This window comes from Pimephales promelas, chromosome 4, assembly GCF_988280905.1.
Source record: "Pimephales promelas chromosome 4, fPimPro1.hap1.1, whole genome shotgun sequence".
NCBI classification, from domain to species: domain Eukaryota; kingdom Metazoa; phylum Chordata; class Actinopteri; order Cypriniformes; family Leuciscidae; genus Pimephales; species Pimephales promelas.
The window spans coordinates 2,432,501-2,453,965 of record NC_142772.1 but is presented as its reverse complement, the minus strand read 5'-3'; the positions used below and the strand labels follow the sequence as shown (position 1 = coordinate 2,453,965).

At 36.5% G+C, this 21,465-nt stretch overlaps 1 protein-coding gene across 4 annotated transcripts in view; it reads left to right on the top strand.

Moving 5' to 3' along the window:
* Positions 1-21,465, top strand: part of rgs3a (regulator of G protein signaling 3a) — a 125,249-nt gene that overhangs the window by 52,759 nt on the left and 51,025 nt on the right. The window contains exon 1 of one of the 4 annotated variants that reach the window (XM_039693796.2): positions 8,083-8,298. The exons of the other annotated variants lie outside the window; for them this stretch is intronic. Coding sequence (XP_039549730.2) covers positions 8,284-8,298 — 15 coding nt within the window. The 5' untranslated portion in view covers positions 8,083-8,283. Of the gene's footprint in view, positions 1-8,082; positions 8,299-21,465 lie in introns of those variants that run through there. 4 annotated transcript variants of the gene reach the window in all.

Genomic DNA, 21,465 nt, shown 5'->3' with positions numbered 1-21,465 from the left:
AGAAGATGATGTACTGTATATTACAAGACTGTTCCCTTTATAGATGAGTTACTTTAATCTTGGAACGTTATGACTTTATTCATGAAATTATAGTTGAATTATCCTAAAACAACACAAAGTACACAACAAATGGCAAAAGCAGCTAAAATTGCTAACAAATTCCAGTTTTTTAGTTTAGTTTTTATTATTTTAGGCAGTGATTTTTCATTTCCCCGCTTTTTCTAATTTGTTGGCGTGTGCGTATTATTTCAGCTTTTATTTTCCTTAGAGATGGTTATCAATAACTTAAAACATAACTTTTGTTTTATGCTGTTATATGTTAATGCGTTTACCCAACTGGACCATATTGAGATTAAGAGTTACTTTCAGTTCTGTGTGATTGATCCGGACATTTGCACCAACACCAAGTTGTCTGTGGTCAACACACTAGTTTAATTGATCTAAAGGGACGCAAATGTCTTTTTTCATATTGATTTTATTGTAATATAGTCATTTGAGTGGTCATAATTGCATACACTCTTAGAAGAAATGGTTTTAGAACTGCTTCATATATGGATGGAATTTTTTTTTGGTAAAAGGTTCTATTGGCCAAGTATGGAACCCAGGGTTCTATATAGAACCCAGAGGAACACTTTTATTTAAGAGTGTATAGAACCTTTTAGGGGTTCCAATTCCAAATATGTATGCATAATTGCATACACTCTTAGAAGAAATGGTTCTATTTAGAACCAGAAATGGTTCCATCCCCCGCTTCATATATGGAACTCCAAATTTTTTTTGGTAAAAGGTTCTATTGGCCAAGTATGGAACCCAGGGTTCTATATAGAACCCAGAGGAACACTTTTTTTTAAGAGTGTATAGAACCTTTTAGGGGTTCCAATTCCAAATATGTATGCATAATTGCATACACTCTTAGAAGAAATGGTTCTATTTAGAACCAGAAATGGTTCCATCCCCCGCTTCATATATGGAAAACCATTTTTTTTTTTGGTAAAAGGTTCTATTGGCCAAGTTTGGAACCCCAGGGTTCTATATAGAAGTTATTTAAGAGTGTATAGAACCTTTTAGGGTTTCAAATATGTAGCGCTGATAGAACCTTTTAAGGTTCTATATAGAACCTTTTTTTCTAAGAGTGTAGAAAACAATGCAAGACATGTTTCAGATCACCGGAGGTGCTGTAAGAATTGTACACAGCATTGCCAGTTACTTCTTACTAAGTATTGTACTGCACATCCTTGGATGTCTTTGGGAAAAGCTCTTAGACTATAACTGAGTTGATCTTTTTATATAATGAGTATGTGTTATTTGGCTGCCTCTTCCAAGGCAAGGATATCACATGATGGACAATGATGTCCTGAACTTAATTTAACACAGCGGTTCCCTGTCCTCTCCACGCATGCCTCTTTGACCTCTGTGATGAATTCAGATAATGCCTCGGTCTCTGCAGAGAGCAACACAATGGACATGCATGTTGACTTTTTGCTCAAAATCTGTCCAGAAGTACACTCTTAGAAAAAAAGGGTTCATTGGCTTTCTTTACTCAACTCCAATATTGTGGGCAATATCAGCCGTTAGAGTGTGCATCGACATTCGGGTGTCTTTGAAACACTCATTTCAACATTTTGCGATTTGGGACGTACTAATTCTATTTCCTAATATTTAGGAACGATATTTTTGGTATTTGATCATATTTAATATTATTGATATTTGATAATATTTTTGGAACGATGGTTTCGGGAAACACAGATGATAACGACTGAGCTTGCGATGCTTTCGGGACACACCCCCCTGAGCGTTACTGACAGACTGGGAAGAGAGGAGCTGCAACAAAAGAGAATATGGGAAAAATATATTTTTTTGAACATTCAAGCATGAAAACCTATTCTAGCAGAATCCACAAACAAAATCAAGAGTTTGAATATGGTCTCTTTAATGTTTAATGTGTGCTTTTGTGTTTAATGAAGCACAACAGTCTCTGAACAGCAGCATGAGGTCATGAGTTATTCATAACCACGCTGTAGTGTTTTCGATGTGTGATGTCCCACGGTTGACACGAGGAGTTTAATGTCCAGGGATTATAGAAACATTGTTTTCTGCCGTCGTTGCTCTGACACTCCTGGAAGAGGCTAAAAATAACCCGGACCGCTCAACGGTTCTTGCGTCATACTGGACACTCAGGGACTATCTTTACCTCACACTGGAGCACGTGCACACACACACACACGCATGCACACCTACTGTCCATCATTAGTGTGTGTGTGATAAGATGAGTCAAAGCAGCTTGTGAGCAGATAGAAATGTTTGTTTACGTTATTATCAGAAAAAAAAAAGTATCAGTGCTCAAATAAAGAAAAATATAGCATTAAACAAATATTGGTAACTCTTTATAATACACTCTAAAAAAATGCTGGGTTGTTTTAACCCAATTTTGGGTCAAATATGGACAAACCCAGCCATTGGGTTACATTTTTAAATTACATTTTTTAACCCAATGTTTGAGTTTGTCCATATTTGACCCAAAATTGGGTTAAAACAACCCAGCATTTTTAAGAGTGTAATTATACTGTAATAAAGTACTGTAATAAAGTATTTAATTCATTCATACACTCTAAAAAATGCTGGGTTGTTTTAACCCAACTATGGGTCAAATATGGACTAACCCAGCCGTTGGGTTAAATTTTTACATTACATTTTTAACCCAACATTTCGGGTTTGTCCATATTTGACCCAAAATTGGGTTAAAACAACCCAGCATGTTGTCTCTACACTGTTAAAATATTTATAGCCTATATACTGTGGCCATGTCAGTTCTTTATTCATTGTCACTGTAATCAAATTATTACTGTTTAATTATCTCTGTAAAAAGTTAGATAGTGTACTAACTTATTAACCTAGATAGTTCTCACATTCTCACATAAAATCATTATTTCTTTGGAAAGTCCTCATAAAACCTTGAAACCCTATGTGTGTGTGTGTGTGTGTGTGTGTGTGTGTGTTTTGTGTTTGTAAACATAAATAACACTGAATTTAAATGCAATTAATGTCCAATAAAGGTTGGTTTAAAGCACTTAATTAACATATTTTTTTTAATTTCCCATGACCTAATTTAAAGCGAAGACTATTTACTTCTAATAACAATCAACTATTATTTTACTACTGTTTTAAATACTGTTTACCATTTTTATGGTTAATAAGTTGTCTACAAAGCATATAAGCAAACTATTTTTATGAGCTAATCAAATAATAATTATTTTAACTACTGTACTGTGACGATGCATGAAAAACTTGCTCTTTGAATATAGCCTATTAATAATTTAACAGTGCACTCTAAAAAATGCTGGGTTATTTCAACCCAAATTTGGGTCAAATATGGACAAACCCAAATATTGGGTTAAAAAATTGGGAAAAGTGAAAGTTGAAGTTGGGTTAAAATTTTAAATGACATTTTTTAACCCAACATCTGGATTTGTCCATATTTGACCCAAAGTTGGGTTAAAACAACCTAGCATTTTTAGAGTGTATACTTTTTTTTTTATATAAAGTGTTACCCAAATATTATTTGAAAATAATTCTTCAACATTATTTTGTGGATTTTGTATGTAAATATTTATACACATTTATACACATTATTTTTAATTGATTCGCCGCTTTATTGTCGGTTTTACGTGCAATATCACAGTTTTATACAGTTTCAGAAGTTTACATATCCCTTGCAGAATCTAAAGCAAAATGTATTTTTTTCTTTATAAAATAAGAGGTATCATAAAATGGCATGTTATTTTTTATTTAGTACTGCTCTCCTGAAAAAGCTAATTCACATAATAGATGTCGACATATAGTTGAAAATAATAGCAGAATTTATAAAAATAGCCCTGTTCATACAGTTAGTTGACATACCCTAGAATTATAAAACTGTGTGTCTTGGATGACCCTTGGATGTGTGTCTCTGTCCCACATTTGCCCTGATGTTCTTCAGACTAATCCTCCACATCTTCTGCATATTTGAACCCTTTCCAGCAGTGACAGATCCATCTTTTCACACTGAGGACACTCGAGGGACTCAAACAAAACTATCACAAAAGCTGCAAACTGATTCACTGATGCCCAAGAAAGAAACACAATGCATTCATTTCATGCTTGAATGTTTAAAAAACATTTTTTCGCTCTTAGAAGACCAAAAAAAGTCAAATTTACCCTGAGCTTGGTGTATGGTGATGAAGAGCCATCAATGCTCTTCTTATAGTTTTAACAAATGCCACAATTAAGACTATATGGCACTTTTTTACAAGGGGAAGTACAAAATATTAAAGGGATAGTTCACATATTAAAGGGTTAGTAATCACATCTTGTTCCAAACCAGGGGTGTGTGTCCCGAAAGCATCGGTCGCAAGCTCCGTCGTTATCATCAGTTCAACGAGTCAGCGTTTCCCGAAACCATCGTTCCAACGAACATTCACAAACAACATCGTAGAGTTGTGTGTGTGAGCAACAGATGTCGATCTGCAATTAGAAGAAGAGTTTCTAGTTTTCATGACATGTGGACTCAATCAGCAATCTGGCATTCAGTAAAATCTATATATTTTTTTTTTAAATACATACAAATGTCTTTTAGTTTGTTAGATTTAAAGCGTCGTGCACATGTGTGAACGAGCTCTAGTGCGTAAGAACCAAGCGGCAACATTCTAATCTGAAAGATGAAGCCTATCCGGAAGTGCGAAAAACTGCAATACATCAAAAATCCACTAGAGGCCGGTCCCAAAAGGGAACAAATGTCAATAGACTTCATGTTAAAATGTCTGTTTTCACAGAATAAATTCATGTTTACAGGTTCAGATTGCCTGACAACTGTGAAGGGGGTGAATTTTTTTCTAACTCGTTAGTTTAGATCGTATTGAGTTATAAAATTTATGACAGATAAGGGCGGTTAACTTTGATTGACAGCTGATGACGGGCTGCGCCGAGTGGAATTTGACGTCTCGGCCATGATCTGACACAACACATCACACCAGCTCTGTATCCTTTCTGAACTTTTGTATTTTGTATTTCCCAAGATTTTCCAAGATGTCGTCGCCCATACCCCCTATAAACATCAAACCCGTTCTTCAGAAAGTCTATAGGTGATGTCACAGACGCTTTGTCCATATTTTTTACAGTCTATGGTCAGAACGAGACTTATTGAATCTGGAAATAAAGTGAAATAACTGAGAAAAATGAGAAATATTCCTCAGATGCATGTCTGTCATTTATATCAAAACATCTAGCATTCATTCGATCTCAAACAGCGTGGTTGAACGACCACTTTACGTCAATATGGTTTGGGGAAACAGTCGTGATAGCTAGATGATTTCTTGAAGGATGCATCTACTATAGTAGTTAAGGCGTTAAAATTACAGCGTTGTACTGAAACACACACCCCTGAGAGTTTCTTTCTTGTGTCGTACACAAAAGCAGATATTTCTACCCTATCTCACGACCAATTCGTACGAATGATTCAAAAGTGGCTAATTCGTACTAATTCATACGACCTCACTCGTACAAATTTGTACGATTTGTCTAAACCCACGTGACGGTTATGTTTAGGGGCGGGGTCAGGGGTAGGTCATTCGTACGAATTCATACGAATTGGCTAATTCGTAAAATATGTACGATTTAGCTAAATCGTACTAATTCGTATGAGTGAGGTCGTACAAATTGTTACGAATTAGCCACCTCGTAAAATTCGTACGAATTCCCGTGAGATTGGGTTGGATATTTTGAAGAATGCTAGTAACCAAATAGTCAACCAACCCATTGACTTCCATAAATTATGGACCATAATACTATGGAACTATAGAAGTCAGGGGTGCGTTTCCCGTACAACTATGTAGTTCGCTGCTTCACTATCAAACACGGTTCTATTTAGAACCAGAAATGGTTCCATCCCCCGCTTCATATATGGAACTCCAAAATGGTTCTATAAAGAGCCATTTTTTTTTGGTAAAAGGTTCTATTGGCCAAGTATGGAACCCCAGGGTTCTATATAGAATCCAGAGGAACCCTTTTTTTAAGAGTGTATAGAACCTTTTAGGGGTTCCAAATACGTAGCTCTGATAGAACCTTTTAAGGTTCTATATAGAACCTTTTCTTCTAAGAGTGTAGCACGATGCATCGTTGGAGAAATCAACTAGCTAGTCACGACTGTTTCCCGAAACCCAGTCGCAAAGTATCGTTCAACCACGTTGGTTTCGCACGTAGTGGAGTAATGACTACTTTTAATGAAACGGTTTGATATCCAATTAACGCTAGATTTTTTAAATATATATTACAGACATGTCATCTGAGGACTATTTCTAATTGTTATTTTGCTTTATTACCAGACTCAATATTTGGCTCGTTCTTACTAGTAGCTAGAGCACGTTCACACATGCGCACTCTTCAAAATCATTTGACTTAAAAGACTTAAATTACATTTGTATGTATTCTAAATAAAAGGCAACGGTTGTACTGAATGTCATCTTGCTTATTTTGCTCACGATTAGGATTTATAAACGTCCAAATGTGATGTAATATAGAAACGATGCCTCTAGCCACAGGTCGAGAGTATCGTTCAAACCACACAACTTTGCGATGCTGTTTGCGAATGTTCGTTGGAACGATGGTTTCGGGAAACACCGACTCGTTGAACTATGCGAACGACGAAACTTGCGACCATAGTTGGCTAACGATGCTTTCGGGAAACGCACCCCAGATTGGTTATTGACATTCTTCAAAATATCTTCTTTTGTGTACGACAGAAGACGGAAACTCGTACAGGTTAGGCATAATATGAGGGTGAATAATTAATGACATCATTTTCATTTTTGGGTTCAGCTTTAGGCTCCGTTTTCACGATGGGAAAACGCAGATATTTCTCTCTCATTTACACGAAAACGCCGTTTTTATCACTGAAAACGATTATTTCTAAAAACTCCGGCCAAAGTGGACATTTTATTTTATTTTATTTGTTGTCGTGTGAACTGGGAGAAACGGCGTTTTAGGTTCTCTCGTGTCGTTTCTGAGGATTCTGATTGGCTTGAATGGCTTTATCCTTTAACCCCTACACTGCCGCCAATAGGTTTGGCATAGTTATGACAGCGTATTTATGCGGATGTGTAAAGTTAAACGATGTTATTTTTGAAAACGGAGAGGGGGAATATATTCGTTTTGCTAAATACCCGGCTTTGTGTAAACGTGGCCTTAAAGTCCGGACCTTCATGAATTATGGACCAAGCTCATTTGATATATATATATAAAAATAAAAATAATAATAAAAAATAAAATAAATAAAAAAACGTACAAGATTTAAACTGGATACTCAGCCTGGATCTTGTTTTGTTGTCTTTAAAGAGAGGAGAATAACGATTTATAACTTAAATGTTACGTCACTCCTGCACGACAGATATGTTTTATGCTAATGGATCTGCTGACAGTCTCATTTATTGCTTTCTGACGAATGCATTTATTTCAGCCGCGGGTTTGATAATGAGACCGATGTGCAACTGACAAGTTTGTAACTCGGTCAAGTCTCCCCAAATTGCGAATGGGTTTAACTCTGTGATGAATGTGACGTCTCGGATTTAACCGATTGTTGGAGGACTGAAGGTTTCGCACGACGTTGCATTGGTCATTATTGCTGAATAGTCTGTCCGGAGAATAATGTGTAGCATAAAACCTTACGTCAACACAACGTATGGCTTGCCTCAGTAATGACCTCTCAAAAATAAAACAACTTGCTGTTTTTATGCACCAGGGCCATGAATACCTGTGTGTGTGTGTGTGTGTGTGAGACAGATCTGCTGGCGTATGACATGTGCCTGTTTCTTTTGCGAGGTTTTGATTCACGACTCGGCCGCTTCTAAAAATAACACCAAGCAGTGCGGGACAGTGGCCTGTCTCGAGAGAGAGAGAGAGAGAGAGAGAGAGAGAGAGAGAAAGGAGGACTGCACACATCCTCTCTCTCTCTCTCTCTCTCTCTCTCTCTCTCTCTCTCTCTCTCTTTCACTCTCTCTCTCTCTCTCTAGTCATTTTGTTCAGCAGCACAGTCGCGCCTCAGAGCAGCCGCTAACACACACACACACACACACACATATACACACACATACACACATTCAGTCTGCAGCAAATGTAATAAACCGTGGAGAGAGAGAGAGAAACAGGTAGAACAAACCAGACACAAAAAGGGGAACTTGCGTTTGTAGACAGAAGTACGGAAGGAGGCGTTTGCAGGACGGGACTGAGGATCAGCACATGTGAGAGAGCGGACAGATGCCTGTATTCAAGGTACACTACACCTAACTGTGTGTGTGTGTGTGTGTGTGTGTGACCGGGAAGACGGGAATACCTTACCATGTTATTTTATCAGTTTTTATCAGTTTCATTGACATTTATGTGCAGTTTCACTGAATATCACAATGAGTTTACATTAAAATATGTGGTCGCTTGACATTTAATGCAAGTTTCAGTAATTATTTTAGATGTTTAGTTCAAGCTAGTTTCTTTTGAATCCTTTTTAAGGTTTTCTGATGCATATTTTGTTTTATGCTTCATGACAGTACAGCCTACGTATATTTTGTGTATATTATTTTGGATTTATTTCCTTTTTACACTCTAAACAATGCTTGGTTGGATAAACCCAATGTAACCCAACTTTAATTTTCAACTAATTGCATTTTTAACCCAACATTTGGGTTTGTCCATATTTTACCCAACTTTGGGTTCAAACAACCTAGTATTTTTTAGAGTGTAGGAGGCCATATTTTTATGATGAGTGATGATCACCATGTATGAAATGTTTAACATGCTCATATTTTATGTCCGTGTCGTGTGTGTGCGTGTTTTATTGGTTATGAATGGCGTCTGCTGAGATAAGCACGTGAAAAATTGTTAAATAAAGTTTCTTGCTCTAGTTTTCACAGACAGCAGATCATACGCTGAGAGAGGTGACTTATGTGATGATAGATTGCTTTATGAGCTTTATATGACCGGGCAGTCGCTGACTTGCACATTTCCCACAATGCTCATGGAGGCGAGGTGAACTGTAACTGTACGAGACAGACGTGAATGTAAATGTGCAGGAAACTAAGAAAGCGCGAGGACATTTCTCAACAACTCATTGGTCTTAAACACTTCCTGCTATTGTGGTGTTTGAGACCAATGCTAGTTTCATCATTCATCTTGTAGGCCTTTCAAACTATATTCTGTGAAACACTGCTCTTTTCCATACAAAGAAAGTGCTATAAAAGTACTCTATGACTGGTGTTATATATTTGAAGCCGTTCAGTAGTTGTTGTGCACTGTAAAATTGAATATGCTTTATCTAATCAAAAAAATTGTGGCAACAGATTACAAGCAATATTATTAATTAAATTGAACAAATTAGAATTGAGTAATAATTAATCAAATTAATTCCTTAAAAATTAACCATTTAATATGAGTAAAACTTACAACAACTAAAAAAACATAAATTGAAGTCACCATTATGGTGATCGGTGTTTGTTTTAAAATGTGTTGTTTTTAAAGGTGTCTTCAATGTTGGCAATATAAAATAAAGAGTTCTTAATTAATTTTTGTTAAAATTGTTAAACTTTACTCATTTTAAATTGTTAACTTTTAAGGAATAATTTGATTAATTATTACTCAATTCTAATTTTTTAAATTTAATTAATAATAATCTGCTGCCACAATTCTATTGATTAGATAAAGCATATTCATTTTTACAGTGTGTGAGCAACAAACCCACAAAATAATCCTGTAAACTACAGGTCGCCAGCATCATGCCGTAATTATACGGTGCGTTACTGTTTTTGTGTTAGAGCATATAGCTGTTAAATTAAAGTTTTATAGCTGACAATACACTGTAAAAATGAATATGCTTTATCTAATCAATAAAATTGTGGGAACAGATTACAAGCAATATTATTTATTAAGTTGAACAAATTAGAATTGAGTAATAGTTAATCAAATTAATATTCTAATTAATTCTAATTTGTACAATTTAATTAATAATACTGCTTGTAATATGTTGCCACAATTTTATTGATTAGATAAAGCATATTATTTTTTTTCAGTGTACAGTATTTAGCTGTTAATTTCAAAAACGGCAAGACACTGTATTTTTACAGTATAATGCTGGCAACCAAAGCTGCCAGTATTTTACCGTTTTTTTACAGGATTATTTTTTTTACAGTGATAATTAAGTCCCTACTGATTAAAAATCTTCCCTTTCATTGCTTGCACACAAGATGCCGTGTGTCAAGATGCATGTCATGCAAGGTTTCACGCCAGTGTTAAGACAGTCATGGCAGTGATGTCAAATATGGCGTGACATGTCCTGTTGCAATGTACACAATGACACATTACATTTAAGAGCAGCTTGTGTTGCTTTTTTGTCATTTCAGTTGTTGCACGTAGAATTTTTACTTATTTATTTCACATAATCAGTTTCTTATTTCACACAAGGAGGAACCATAAAGGTGCAAAGTAACAGAGATATGAGGGGAAATGGTAAAATGATTAAAGTAAAAATAAAACACTCACGTACCAACACCTTAGACACAGTTGTGCACCATTCATAATACAGAAAATATTGTCACACTTTAATTTTGTCTAAAAAAAAACCCCTCCTAATTACTGTTTATTATGTAGTTGTTAAGTTTACTGTATGTACTTGGCAGGATTAAGAGATGTTGAATGTGGATGTGGTCATGCAAAGTAAAGCATTAATATGTGGGTACTAGTGTAATAAACAGCCAATATCGTGGTAATATGCAAGGTAATAAGCAACTAGTGTGAGAATTGGACCCTAAACTAATATAAAGTGTTAAAGAAACGTCAATTCCAGTTCTGTCCCTAATTTGAACCAAACCATTTGAGTTTAAGCAAATAAATAAACAAACAAATAAATATATATTTTCATTTTCACATGGGATATTTCTAACAGTGGATGATAATCAGTGTTTTAAATGCCATTGTTTTACCAAAATTGCATATTTAAGTTTTTTCCTTGAAAAAATGTCTTAAAAATATCTTGAATGTAACTTGACACCCTTGCCTCATTTAGTATGCGCAGGTCTATGAATATGCAAATGAGCCCAGCCTCCACTCACTCACTCCACTGGTTGACAATCACACGTTGATCTGATTGGTTACAAGGTCGTTTGTGACGTCAGAAACACCAGCGATTTCAAACCGTGTTTTTGTCTTTTGTTTTATACTCAGCAATGCTGTCGACTTATGAATTTACACAGTTTGTCTTAAAGCGTATTAAAAACACCACACAGACGTAAACAACATTAAAGCTGGATTTTCACCACACGGGGACAATACATTTATTTTTAATGCCCTTTATTTATTTATTTCATTTCAAAGTATGCTCTAATTTACTCAAAATATTGTATATTCAGTAGGCCACATTTTTATGCGAATATATATTTTTTTAAAAATTACTTCAAAACAATATGGTGGATTTGAACAGAAGACATTAAAGAGTAACTAAACACTAAACCAACTTTTTTTTTGTTAACGATCTGTAAGAATGGATCTTTATTAATACCAGTCATTGATTCGAGTAACTTTTTTTGACAATTTGTTCATAAAGTGTTTTATTTCTACAATATATGGTGTAAAAACGTCTCAGTGCTGCCCTCTTCAGGTTGAACGGTGGCTACTGCAGTTGAATTTTCCTATTGGATGTTCCACACTTTCAGCTCACCACGCGAGCTACGCCCTTGGCAGTATAAAAACCATCCTGTGTCGTCAAAACCACTGTATCGAGTCAGGAATTTGAATTGTGAGTATTGAAAACATCTATTTCGTCCCCTCTATCTCCGCTGGGCCCCGCCCACTTTTTCAGCATTTTCAAATATTGCCAGTGGGTGGAGTCAGGCTCTAGTTACCCTTTAACCGGAGATTTTCACGTCAAAGAAGGCGGAGCCTCAGAGCCACGCCCACCTATTACATCATCACCACTGATTATGGTAGTTTAAAGGGACACCAGTTGAAGCTAAATTTCCTTGAAAGTTTGTATTGTTAATCTGTTTCGAACTCTCAATACGAACTGCAGGCTGTGGTGGCCAATTCTATTCAAATTCCAATTTATTCGCTTAAAATCATAATAAGTCCACTAGAACAGAGGAGTCAAAAACATCCCGTCTATAATATATGTGACACCTTTTCTTATGATCACAGTGTATATAATTTTTTTGTTTTTAAGAGAGGATTTATAGATTTGCATGCTTTACTTTGCTTTATTTTTTAGGAGCATTTCAACTAGTTTGTGCTTGTTTACCATTCCTAAGTTTCTGCTTTTCAGGCCATTTTGAGCAGCGCAAACAGAGCAGATAGGGCTACTGTGTGTGTGGTGGACGTTAATGAGTGTGTGTTCAGTCGGACATAGAAGTCCAGCCAAGTGGCATGATGTCTTGAGTGAGGCTAGGGTGAGCGATCTGCGGTTAATGGTGTGTTTGTGAAAGACTCTCTCTCTCTCTCTCTCTCTCTCTCTTTTCCTTCCACTCATGATGTGTTTATGTGAAGAGGGTGTCGCCTGTCCAACCACCAGATTCTTCCTGTCTCTCTTCTTTCTTGCACTTCTTGTGATCTTGCAGAAGAAACCTGAATCTGCATGTAGTCTAAACTGGTCTGACACACACACACACACACACACACACACACACAAACTGATGCACATGTGACCAGGGTCTGATTCTCGTGTCTTGGCTGTGCGTTCGCTCTGATGGTGAGTGTGTTGATGGTGCGCTTTACTTCTTTACTTGTGTTTCCGAGTAAGTACCTTTTATTCCTTGTTTGAGAGTAAAATGCTTTTGGTCTTTTAAATCTCGGGAGGCAACAACTTTGTCTTGGCCAGGAGGCCGGATATAGAACTATATAAAATATAAATGTGCTGTTGAAAGTATTGAGTTTGTATTAAGATCTCTGTCTTCTGTCAGGCTCTTGGCCAATCTGAGCACAGTTTGAGACATTACGATCTGTTCTGACACATGTGAGATACTGCACTCTCAGAAAAAAAAGGTACAAAAGTTGTCACTGGGGCTGTACCTTTTCAAATGGTACCTTTTCGTTTCAAAAATATACATATTAGCACCTAAAATGTACATATCAGCACCTAAAATGTACATATTAGCACCTAAAATGTACATATCAACACCTAAAATGTACATATCAGCACCTAAAATGTACATATCAACACCTAAAATGTACATATTAGCACCTAAAATGCACATATTATGACCTACAGTAAAATGGACATATTAGCTCCTGAAATGTACATATTAACATTTAAAAATATACATATTAGCACCTAAAATGTACATATTAGTACCTAAAATGTACATATTAGTACCTAAAATGTACTTATTAGCACCTAAATGTGCATATTAACACCTAAAATGTACATATTAGCACCTAAAATATACATATTTGCACCTAAAATGTAAATATTAACACCTAAAATGGACAAAAGTTTACCTTTTGAAAAGGTACAGCCCCAGTGACAGCTTTTGTACCTTTTTTTCTGAGAGGGTGGGGTCTTTTTGTCAAGTGTAAAAGATGCAGAAAACTTGAGCAAGTCTCTTTAATTTCATTGCTGTCTAAGAGCAACCACTGTGAAGTAATAATTATGTGCTTATTTTGCTTAGGACAATCTTTTAAAGATCGGCAGTATTTGTAGGTCACTAATGAAGTCAAAATAAGTGCGTGGCATTTGACCATGTGAGCTTATAAAACTTAAACTTTGTTATTTATTTATTAAATGAGCGATTGTTTCGCTTGATAAGACCCTTATTCATCGTCTGCATTTCTATTTTGTTTTAGTTGTTCTTGTTGCTTTTCTGCAACAGATGAATAAAAATCTATTGGTTTTTATGTTTTATTCATAGATATTTTTTAGTTTTCGGGAGTCCTGCGAATCGTTTTATGCTCCCTCAACCCATCCCTCTTATGATATCATCACCCAGTTACTGTAAAAAACCATGCTATCTTTGAAGAAACCCCAATAAATGTTATTTTAATGCATTTTAAGACAGACATTAAATATATACATATTGAGCACTTTAATTTACACATTAATTGGTTGTGGTGGTTAACTTGCAATTTACACTTTAAGTTGTCACATTCTTACAGGCTCCACAGATAGAAAAAGTTGAGAATATTTATGAATTAGAGATCATTGCTTATTTAGACATAGATTGGTTATCTTAGCAGCATCAAAAACACAATGGCTAGTCAAACTGGGAATAAATTATATACAGCTAAGAACGTTCCTCGTCAATGAAGTGCTCAATGAAAACCCCTGAAGCTGTCTACACTGAAAATGTAATGCTGCAATCAACACTTTTCAAATTTCACTTTAATTGTGATAATTATCGATTAAGTATAATTTTTCATAGGGGAATTTTGGGGGCAGTTTCATGACATTTTTGATTTCTGAGCCTGATCCGCATTGATCTCACGCATGACCCCTGATAAACTTGGTATCAATATAATCTCCAATATGTTACTTGACAGCTTAGTGTTTTAATGCAAAACTTCCTTTAGGCCTAAAAAAACAACACATAATTCAAACTAAACCTGTACAAAATCATACTAAAATAATGAACACTGTACATGTCAACACTGCAATACAACGAGCCCTGCTATAAGAACCAGACGAATCCATGCAGTTAAAGAGATAATTCCCTTTTGTGAATTCTATTTACTGCAGCATGAGAAAGTATGGAGTCCCCCTAGGGTCATGCAGTAGCAGAAGTTTTCCCAATAATCTGTGCCTTGAGCTCAGCGCTCTTTGCTTATGAACTGCACTCATGCATTTGTGTAAGTTCTTACATTATAACAATTTGTGTTCGCAAATTTTGTCTGTATACTATGGAAGCTTGTTTCCGCCATAGAATGAAAAATAAAAAATGTAATTGCGCCTTTTTATCTCACAATTCTGTCTTTATTTCTCAGAATTCTGACTTTATATCTCGCAATTCTGACTTTATATCTCGCAATTCTGACTTTATATCTCACAATTCTGTCTTTATTTCTCAGAATTCTGATTTTATATCTCGCAATTCTGACTTTATATCACACAATTCTGACTTTATATCTCACAATTCTGACTTTATATCTCGCAATTCTGACTTTATATCTCGCAATTCTGACTTTATATCTCGCAATTCTGACTTTATATCTCGCAATTCTGACTTTATATCACGATATTCTGACTTTATATCTCGTAATTCTGACTATATATCTCTCAATTCTGACTTTATATCACGATATTCTGACTTTATATCTCGTAATTCTGACTATATATCTCTCAATTCTGACTTTATATCACGATATTCTGACTTTATATCTCGCAATTCTGACTTTATATCACGATATTCTGACTTTATATCACGCAATTCTGACTTTATATCTCACAATTCTGACTTTATATCACGCAATTCAGACTTTATATCTCGCAATTCTGACTTTATATCTCGCAATTCTGACTTTATATCTCATAATTCTGACTTTATATCTCACAATTCTGACTTTATATCTCGCAATTCTGACTTTATATCACGCAATTCTGACTTTATATCTCGCAATTCTGACTTTATATCACGTAATTCTGACTTTATATCTCGCAATTCTGACTTTATATCTCGCAATTCTGACTTTATATCACATAATTCTGACTTTATATCTCGCAATTCTGACTTTATAACACGCAATTCTGACTTTATATCTCTCAATTCTGACTTTATATCTCTCAATTCTGACTTTATATCTCGCAATTCTGACTTTATATCTCGCAATTCTGACTTTATATCTCGCAATTCTGACTTTATATCTCGCAATTCTGACTTTATATCTCGCAATTCTGACTTTATATCACGCAATTCTGACTTTATATCTCGCAATTCTGACTTTATATCTCGCAATTCTGACTTTAACACGCAATTCTGACTTTATATCTCTCAATTCTGACTTTATATCTTGCAATTCTGACTTTATATCTCGCTGACTTTATAACATGAAATCGTGTGATAAAAAGTTGCAATTCTTTTTTTCTTGTACTTGCCGAGTTTGCCAGCATTTATCTTTTTTTCACTCTTGTCGCGGTCGTCCCTCGAGGAAACGTCATTAATGCAGGGGTATTGTTGTCAGAGCTCAAATAATGTTAAATATTTTTCACATTCAGTATGTCACTCTAGGGAGGCTCAGTACATTTTTATTACGTGGATCTCAATCAGTCATGACACAACATGACTCGCCTATGGGTTGCAACATTTCACTTCTCTTCTTTTATTTAGCAACATAACCCTGTTTGTTTGTGTGAGATTGAGCACGAGGGATGAAGAAAACGAGGCTTCCCTGCGGCGGCCATGTTAATGATTGCAACGGGCGTCTTTATTGGGCCCAATGTCTTTGTGATGGTTTGTGTGACCTTAATCAAGCATTGTGTGTCCCTGACCTTCAGTGTGTGATTAATCTCGCCTGCATGCCCTTCTTTCTCTCCCTCAGAGAGTGGAGGAACATATTGGGCCTCCGTAGCAGAAAGATTGTGTCTAATAGCCGTTAAAATGGGAAAGGTTGTTTTCTGTACTCTGTTAAATATTTTATGGCTCTATTTGTGGGCTTGCACAATCTTCTCTGCTTGCTAAACGTGAGACATTTAGCCTGATTCGACTAAAATATATACGATTAAAGTGATTCCTGGCAGCTATTCACGATTACCTCACAGTGGTTGTTTATAGGAGAAAGAAATACTCATAAAGCTGTATTTACTTTATTGAATATGTCGAGGTTAGACTTCCCAGTGTTTGACTTGAGAAATATTACAAATGGGACTTGTTTAAGGTCAACATGAAATCAACCCTAACTATATCTGTGTCCTGCTGGTCTCACACAATGAACTTTTTCTGCCTAAATAAAGTAATGATTACTGTATTTATAACTAGCATATCTCTAGTTACAGTCCCTGCATTGTAAAATGTAAGTTATACTTGCGAGGAGTGAATATTTAGACACAGAGAAAAAGTATCAAACGTATCTTGTGCAGAAAAGTTAGCTTTTCTTTTACACGTGTGTGAAATCCAACAATGTTTAATACAAAAATAAAATATCGGCCGATATATCGGATTTTAAAACCCAAAAATATTTGTATCGGTATCGGCCTTTAAAATCCTTTATTGGCCGGGCTCTAGTGTGAATGATGTGAAATCAAACAATGCCGGGTCACATTATCCATGTATTTTCCGGGATCTCTGTGTAAAAGTAGGAATACTGGCCTTTAGAGGTAATAGCAAAACCCACAAGTGGATCATTGTAATGTGTGATTACTACCCCTTCACACACAAGGATTCATTTTAGAAGAAAAGTTACATATAGCACCTTTAAGTATAAACACACTTAATTTTGATTTTTTTTCCCAGAAAACAAGACTTTATACCTCATGTATGGTCTTATTGTGCTTCCCAAGTAAATCTATCTTGATTTAAGAATGTTTCGATATTTGTACTGGAAAACAAGACAAAAATACTGAGTAATAAGATGCTGTTCCCCTAAAGGCACAACTGTTGCACATTTCTTTTCTGAGAGTGTATTAGTGTCTCAGTATCTTTCTCCATTCCTCTCGTTGGTGTTTTGGTGTGCGAGGCACGTTCCTCTCCATTTGATCTGCTGTTTCTAATGCCGCTGTAAAGACACGTCTCTCCCAATGATTCCCTCGTCCTGTGAGCACGATCGCACCGGGACAGCAGACAATTAACTTCAGCGTCCCATTGATTTATCAATCATCCCCAACATTATTCAGTGGTCGATTCCTGGTGACAGGATCCTTTAAACTCCTGCTTTATCGATGCTCTGTGTTGTGATACTGTGATTACAAGAGATTCATAGTTGGTTCAAATATTTAATCAAGATTTATTTATTTGTTTTAGCTCCTCCGTTCCCTTCCAAGCTCTCAGCATTACTGCATAATCAGCCTATCTATATTGCCGACAAATTGTTTTTGCCTTCAATACGGACATGAAGTCAGTATTGAAGGCAAAAATGTTTGTATGATCATAAAGCTAGTTTACCAAAATATTGATTAGGATGTTGTGGGATCTTATATTATTGATTATTTTATATGCATTTAAGCCAGTTCCTATGTCTGGAAATGTAGGAAATGATCATTTATTTAGATATTTTTGAGCACCTGACCAATTGAACTTGGTTTGTTTTGTTATATGTTTAAATCAAAGTCATTTTTAAGTACAAACTATATTATACTAATTAATGCAACCGTGTTTAGAGATTGAATTATCTATGCTTGGCTAAAGAGATGGGTTTAGGTGGAAAAAGTAAGAAAAAAAGTCTACTCTGCATTTTTTGATATCATAAGCATTAATAACTGGCCAGAAATTTGCAACTGTGACAGAATATACAGTAGTGTGATGTTAAACGTGAGGTTTGAGTCACTACAGAAGACTCGTTCGTGTGCATTACTTTTACAATGTTTTTATGCTACTTTTGAAGCTTGAAAATGTTGATTGCATTGATATTTTAAATAAAAGGACGCAAATTATGAGAGAATATCACAAAATAGCATTTTTGGTTCTGAAAATGAATTAAAGATTTATAAGACTGAGAGTGAATAAATGATGACAGTATTTCTATTTTGGGGTGAACTATCCCTTTTAAAGACGTATGTTTTGTGCAAAGGATTATTAGGAACACCTGTTCAATTTCTCATTAATGCAATTATCTAATCAACCAATCACATGACAGTTGCTTCAATGCATTTAGGGGTCAAGACCATCTCCTGAACTCCAAACTGAATGTCAGAATGGGAAAGAAAGGGGATTTAAGCAACAACATTGGCAGAAATCAAGCACAGCTTTAGGCTGTCAAACACAGTCAGCTGACGTTCAGATGATCATGACGTCTATCAACACAGTTCAGACACATATCCTCGCATCTTTAACCTCAAAATCTCTCTTTAATGTCGTCCTGAATACAAAACCAACATATTGTAACTGTCTGAGATTCAAGTCATCTTCTTAATTTCCTTGCATGGCACGTGCTGGACTCAAACATGTGAAAATGCACTATAAACCAATATTTTTTTTTAAAATATAGGATTGTATAATATATCGAGTGCTTGAAAAAAAAGACGTGTGGTCTGTTGGGCTTGAAGCAATTAACACAAAACATTTTCAGTTCTTAAGCAGTTTATATTCTGTACTTAATATTGTATTTTTGTTTAACACAAATTTTAATCAAACAATTATTGGAGTATTCCCCACGGTGCCACCGCAGACCCCAGGAAAATATCACAAAGCGGAACATATTAATGGTCCTAAAAATAGCTATCGTGTTCCTTAAGGAAAATCAATTAGCTTTTTTTTTGTCTTTCTCTTGCGTTTGATTTTTGAATGACAGATTCTTGACAGGTTTCCTGAGATTCATCTATTTAGTTTATTTGCTAAAATATCTTTGAAAGGTTTAATGGCAGCCTTGCAAAGTCACTGTGCTGATAAACATGTTTCCGGTGGACTGATAAAAGCCGCTGCACTCATGGAAATTGTACAAAGATGGCTAATTGTACTGGAGATTGCCATTTTGAGAAAGCTTTCGATATTTCTTGTGCAGTGTGCATCATGCTGTACTTTAATGGTTTGAGAATGTGACTCTATGTGAGTAATGGAAAATGATAAAGGCAAAGTTGCCATAGTTTCATCCATTGCTAATCACTCATTAAAAAACCATCCTCCAGGTAATGGAGTTTTTATGAAATAATTATTAGGTATTAATTTTGTCTGGGATTCTTTTTCTGTAAGTTACATTAGTTGAGAGTCTTTGAGATGTTGGAGGCATCCAGTCAGTTATTTTAGTATCATACTATTATAGTTTTTTAAAATGTTTTGAATTTTTATATTTTTCCGTTTGCATCTCAGCTTAAAAATTGTTAGCAATTTTGTTGTTTGTCATTTTTATGTTTTACATATATATTTTAGAATATGTCAACACTCGTTTTTCTCACGATTCTCTATGGTCTCTGTCTCGACTTGGACTCGACCCTCTATGGTCTCGACTCGGTCTCGACTCTCTATGGTCTCGGTCTCGACTCTGACTCAACTCTCTTTGGTCTCGGACTTGACTCTTTTTCGTCTCGGTCTCGACTCGGACTCGACTCTCTTTGTTCTTAGTCTCGACTCGGACTCCCCTCTTTTTAGTCTCAGTCTCGACTTGGACTCGATTCTCTATGGTCTCGGTCTCGACTCGGACTCGACTCTCTATGGTCTCAGTCTCGACTCGGACTCGATTCTCTATGGTCTCGGTCTCGACTCGGACTCGACTCTCTTTGGTCTCAGTCTCGACTCGGACTCGACTCTTTTTGGTCTCAGTCTCGACTCGGACTCGACTCTCTTTGGTCTCAGTCTCGACTCGGACTCGACTCTTTTTGGTCTCAGTCTCGACTCGGACTTGACCCTCTATGGTCTCGACTTGGACTCGACTCTCTATGGTCTCGACTTGGACTCGACTCTCTATGGTCTCGGTCTCGACTCAGACTCGACTCTCTTTGGTCTCGGTCTCGACTCGGACTTGACTCTTTTTGGTCTCGGCCTCGACTCGGACTTGACTCTCTATGGTCTTGGACTCGACTCTCTTTGGTTTCAGTCTCGATTCGGACTCGACTCTCTTTGGTATCAGTCTCGACTTGGGCTCGACTCTTTTTGGTCTCAGTCTCGACTCAGACTTCACTCTTTTTGGTCTCAGTCTCGACTTGGACTCGACTCTCTATGGTCTCAGACTCGACTCTCTATGGTATCAGTCTCGACTCGGACTCGACCCTCTATGGTCTCGGTTTCGACTTGGACTTAAGTCTTTTTGGTCTCGGTCTTGACTCGGACTCGACCCTCTATGGTCTCGGTCTCGACTCGGACTTGACTCTTTTTGGTCTCGGCCTCGACTCGGACTTGACTCTCTTTGGTCTCGGCCTTGACTCGGACTCGACTCTCTATGGTCTTGGACTCGACTCTCTTTGGTTTCAGTCTCGATTCGGACTCGACTCTCTTTGGTCTCAGTCTCGACTCGGACTCGACCCTCTATGGTCTCGGTCTCGACTCCGACTTGACTCTTTTTGGTCTCGACTCGGACTCGACTCTCTTTGGTCTCAGTCTCGACTCAGACTCAACCCTCTATGGTCTCATCTCGGACTCGACTCTCATTGGTCTCGATCTCGACTCTCTATGGTCTCGTCTTGACTCGGACTCGACTGTCTTTGGTGTCAGTCTCGACTCGGACTCAACCCTCTATTGTCTCGGTCTCGACTCGGACTCGAGTGAGCTGGTCTCGACTAAAACACTGCTGGAAATGCATCATCACATGTTGTCCAGTTGTCCACATGTTTGTGTCCATCACAAAAGGTTCCAGTTTGGAAAGGACAGTTTGTGTTAATATGCGCTATAG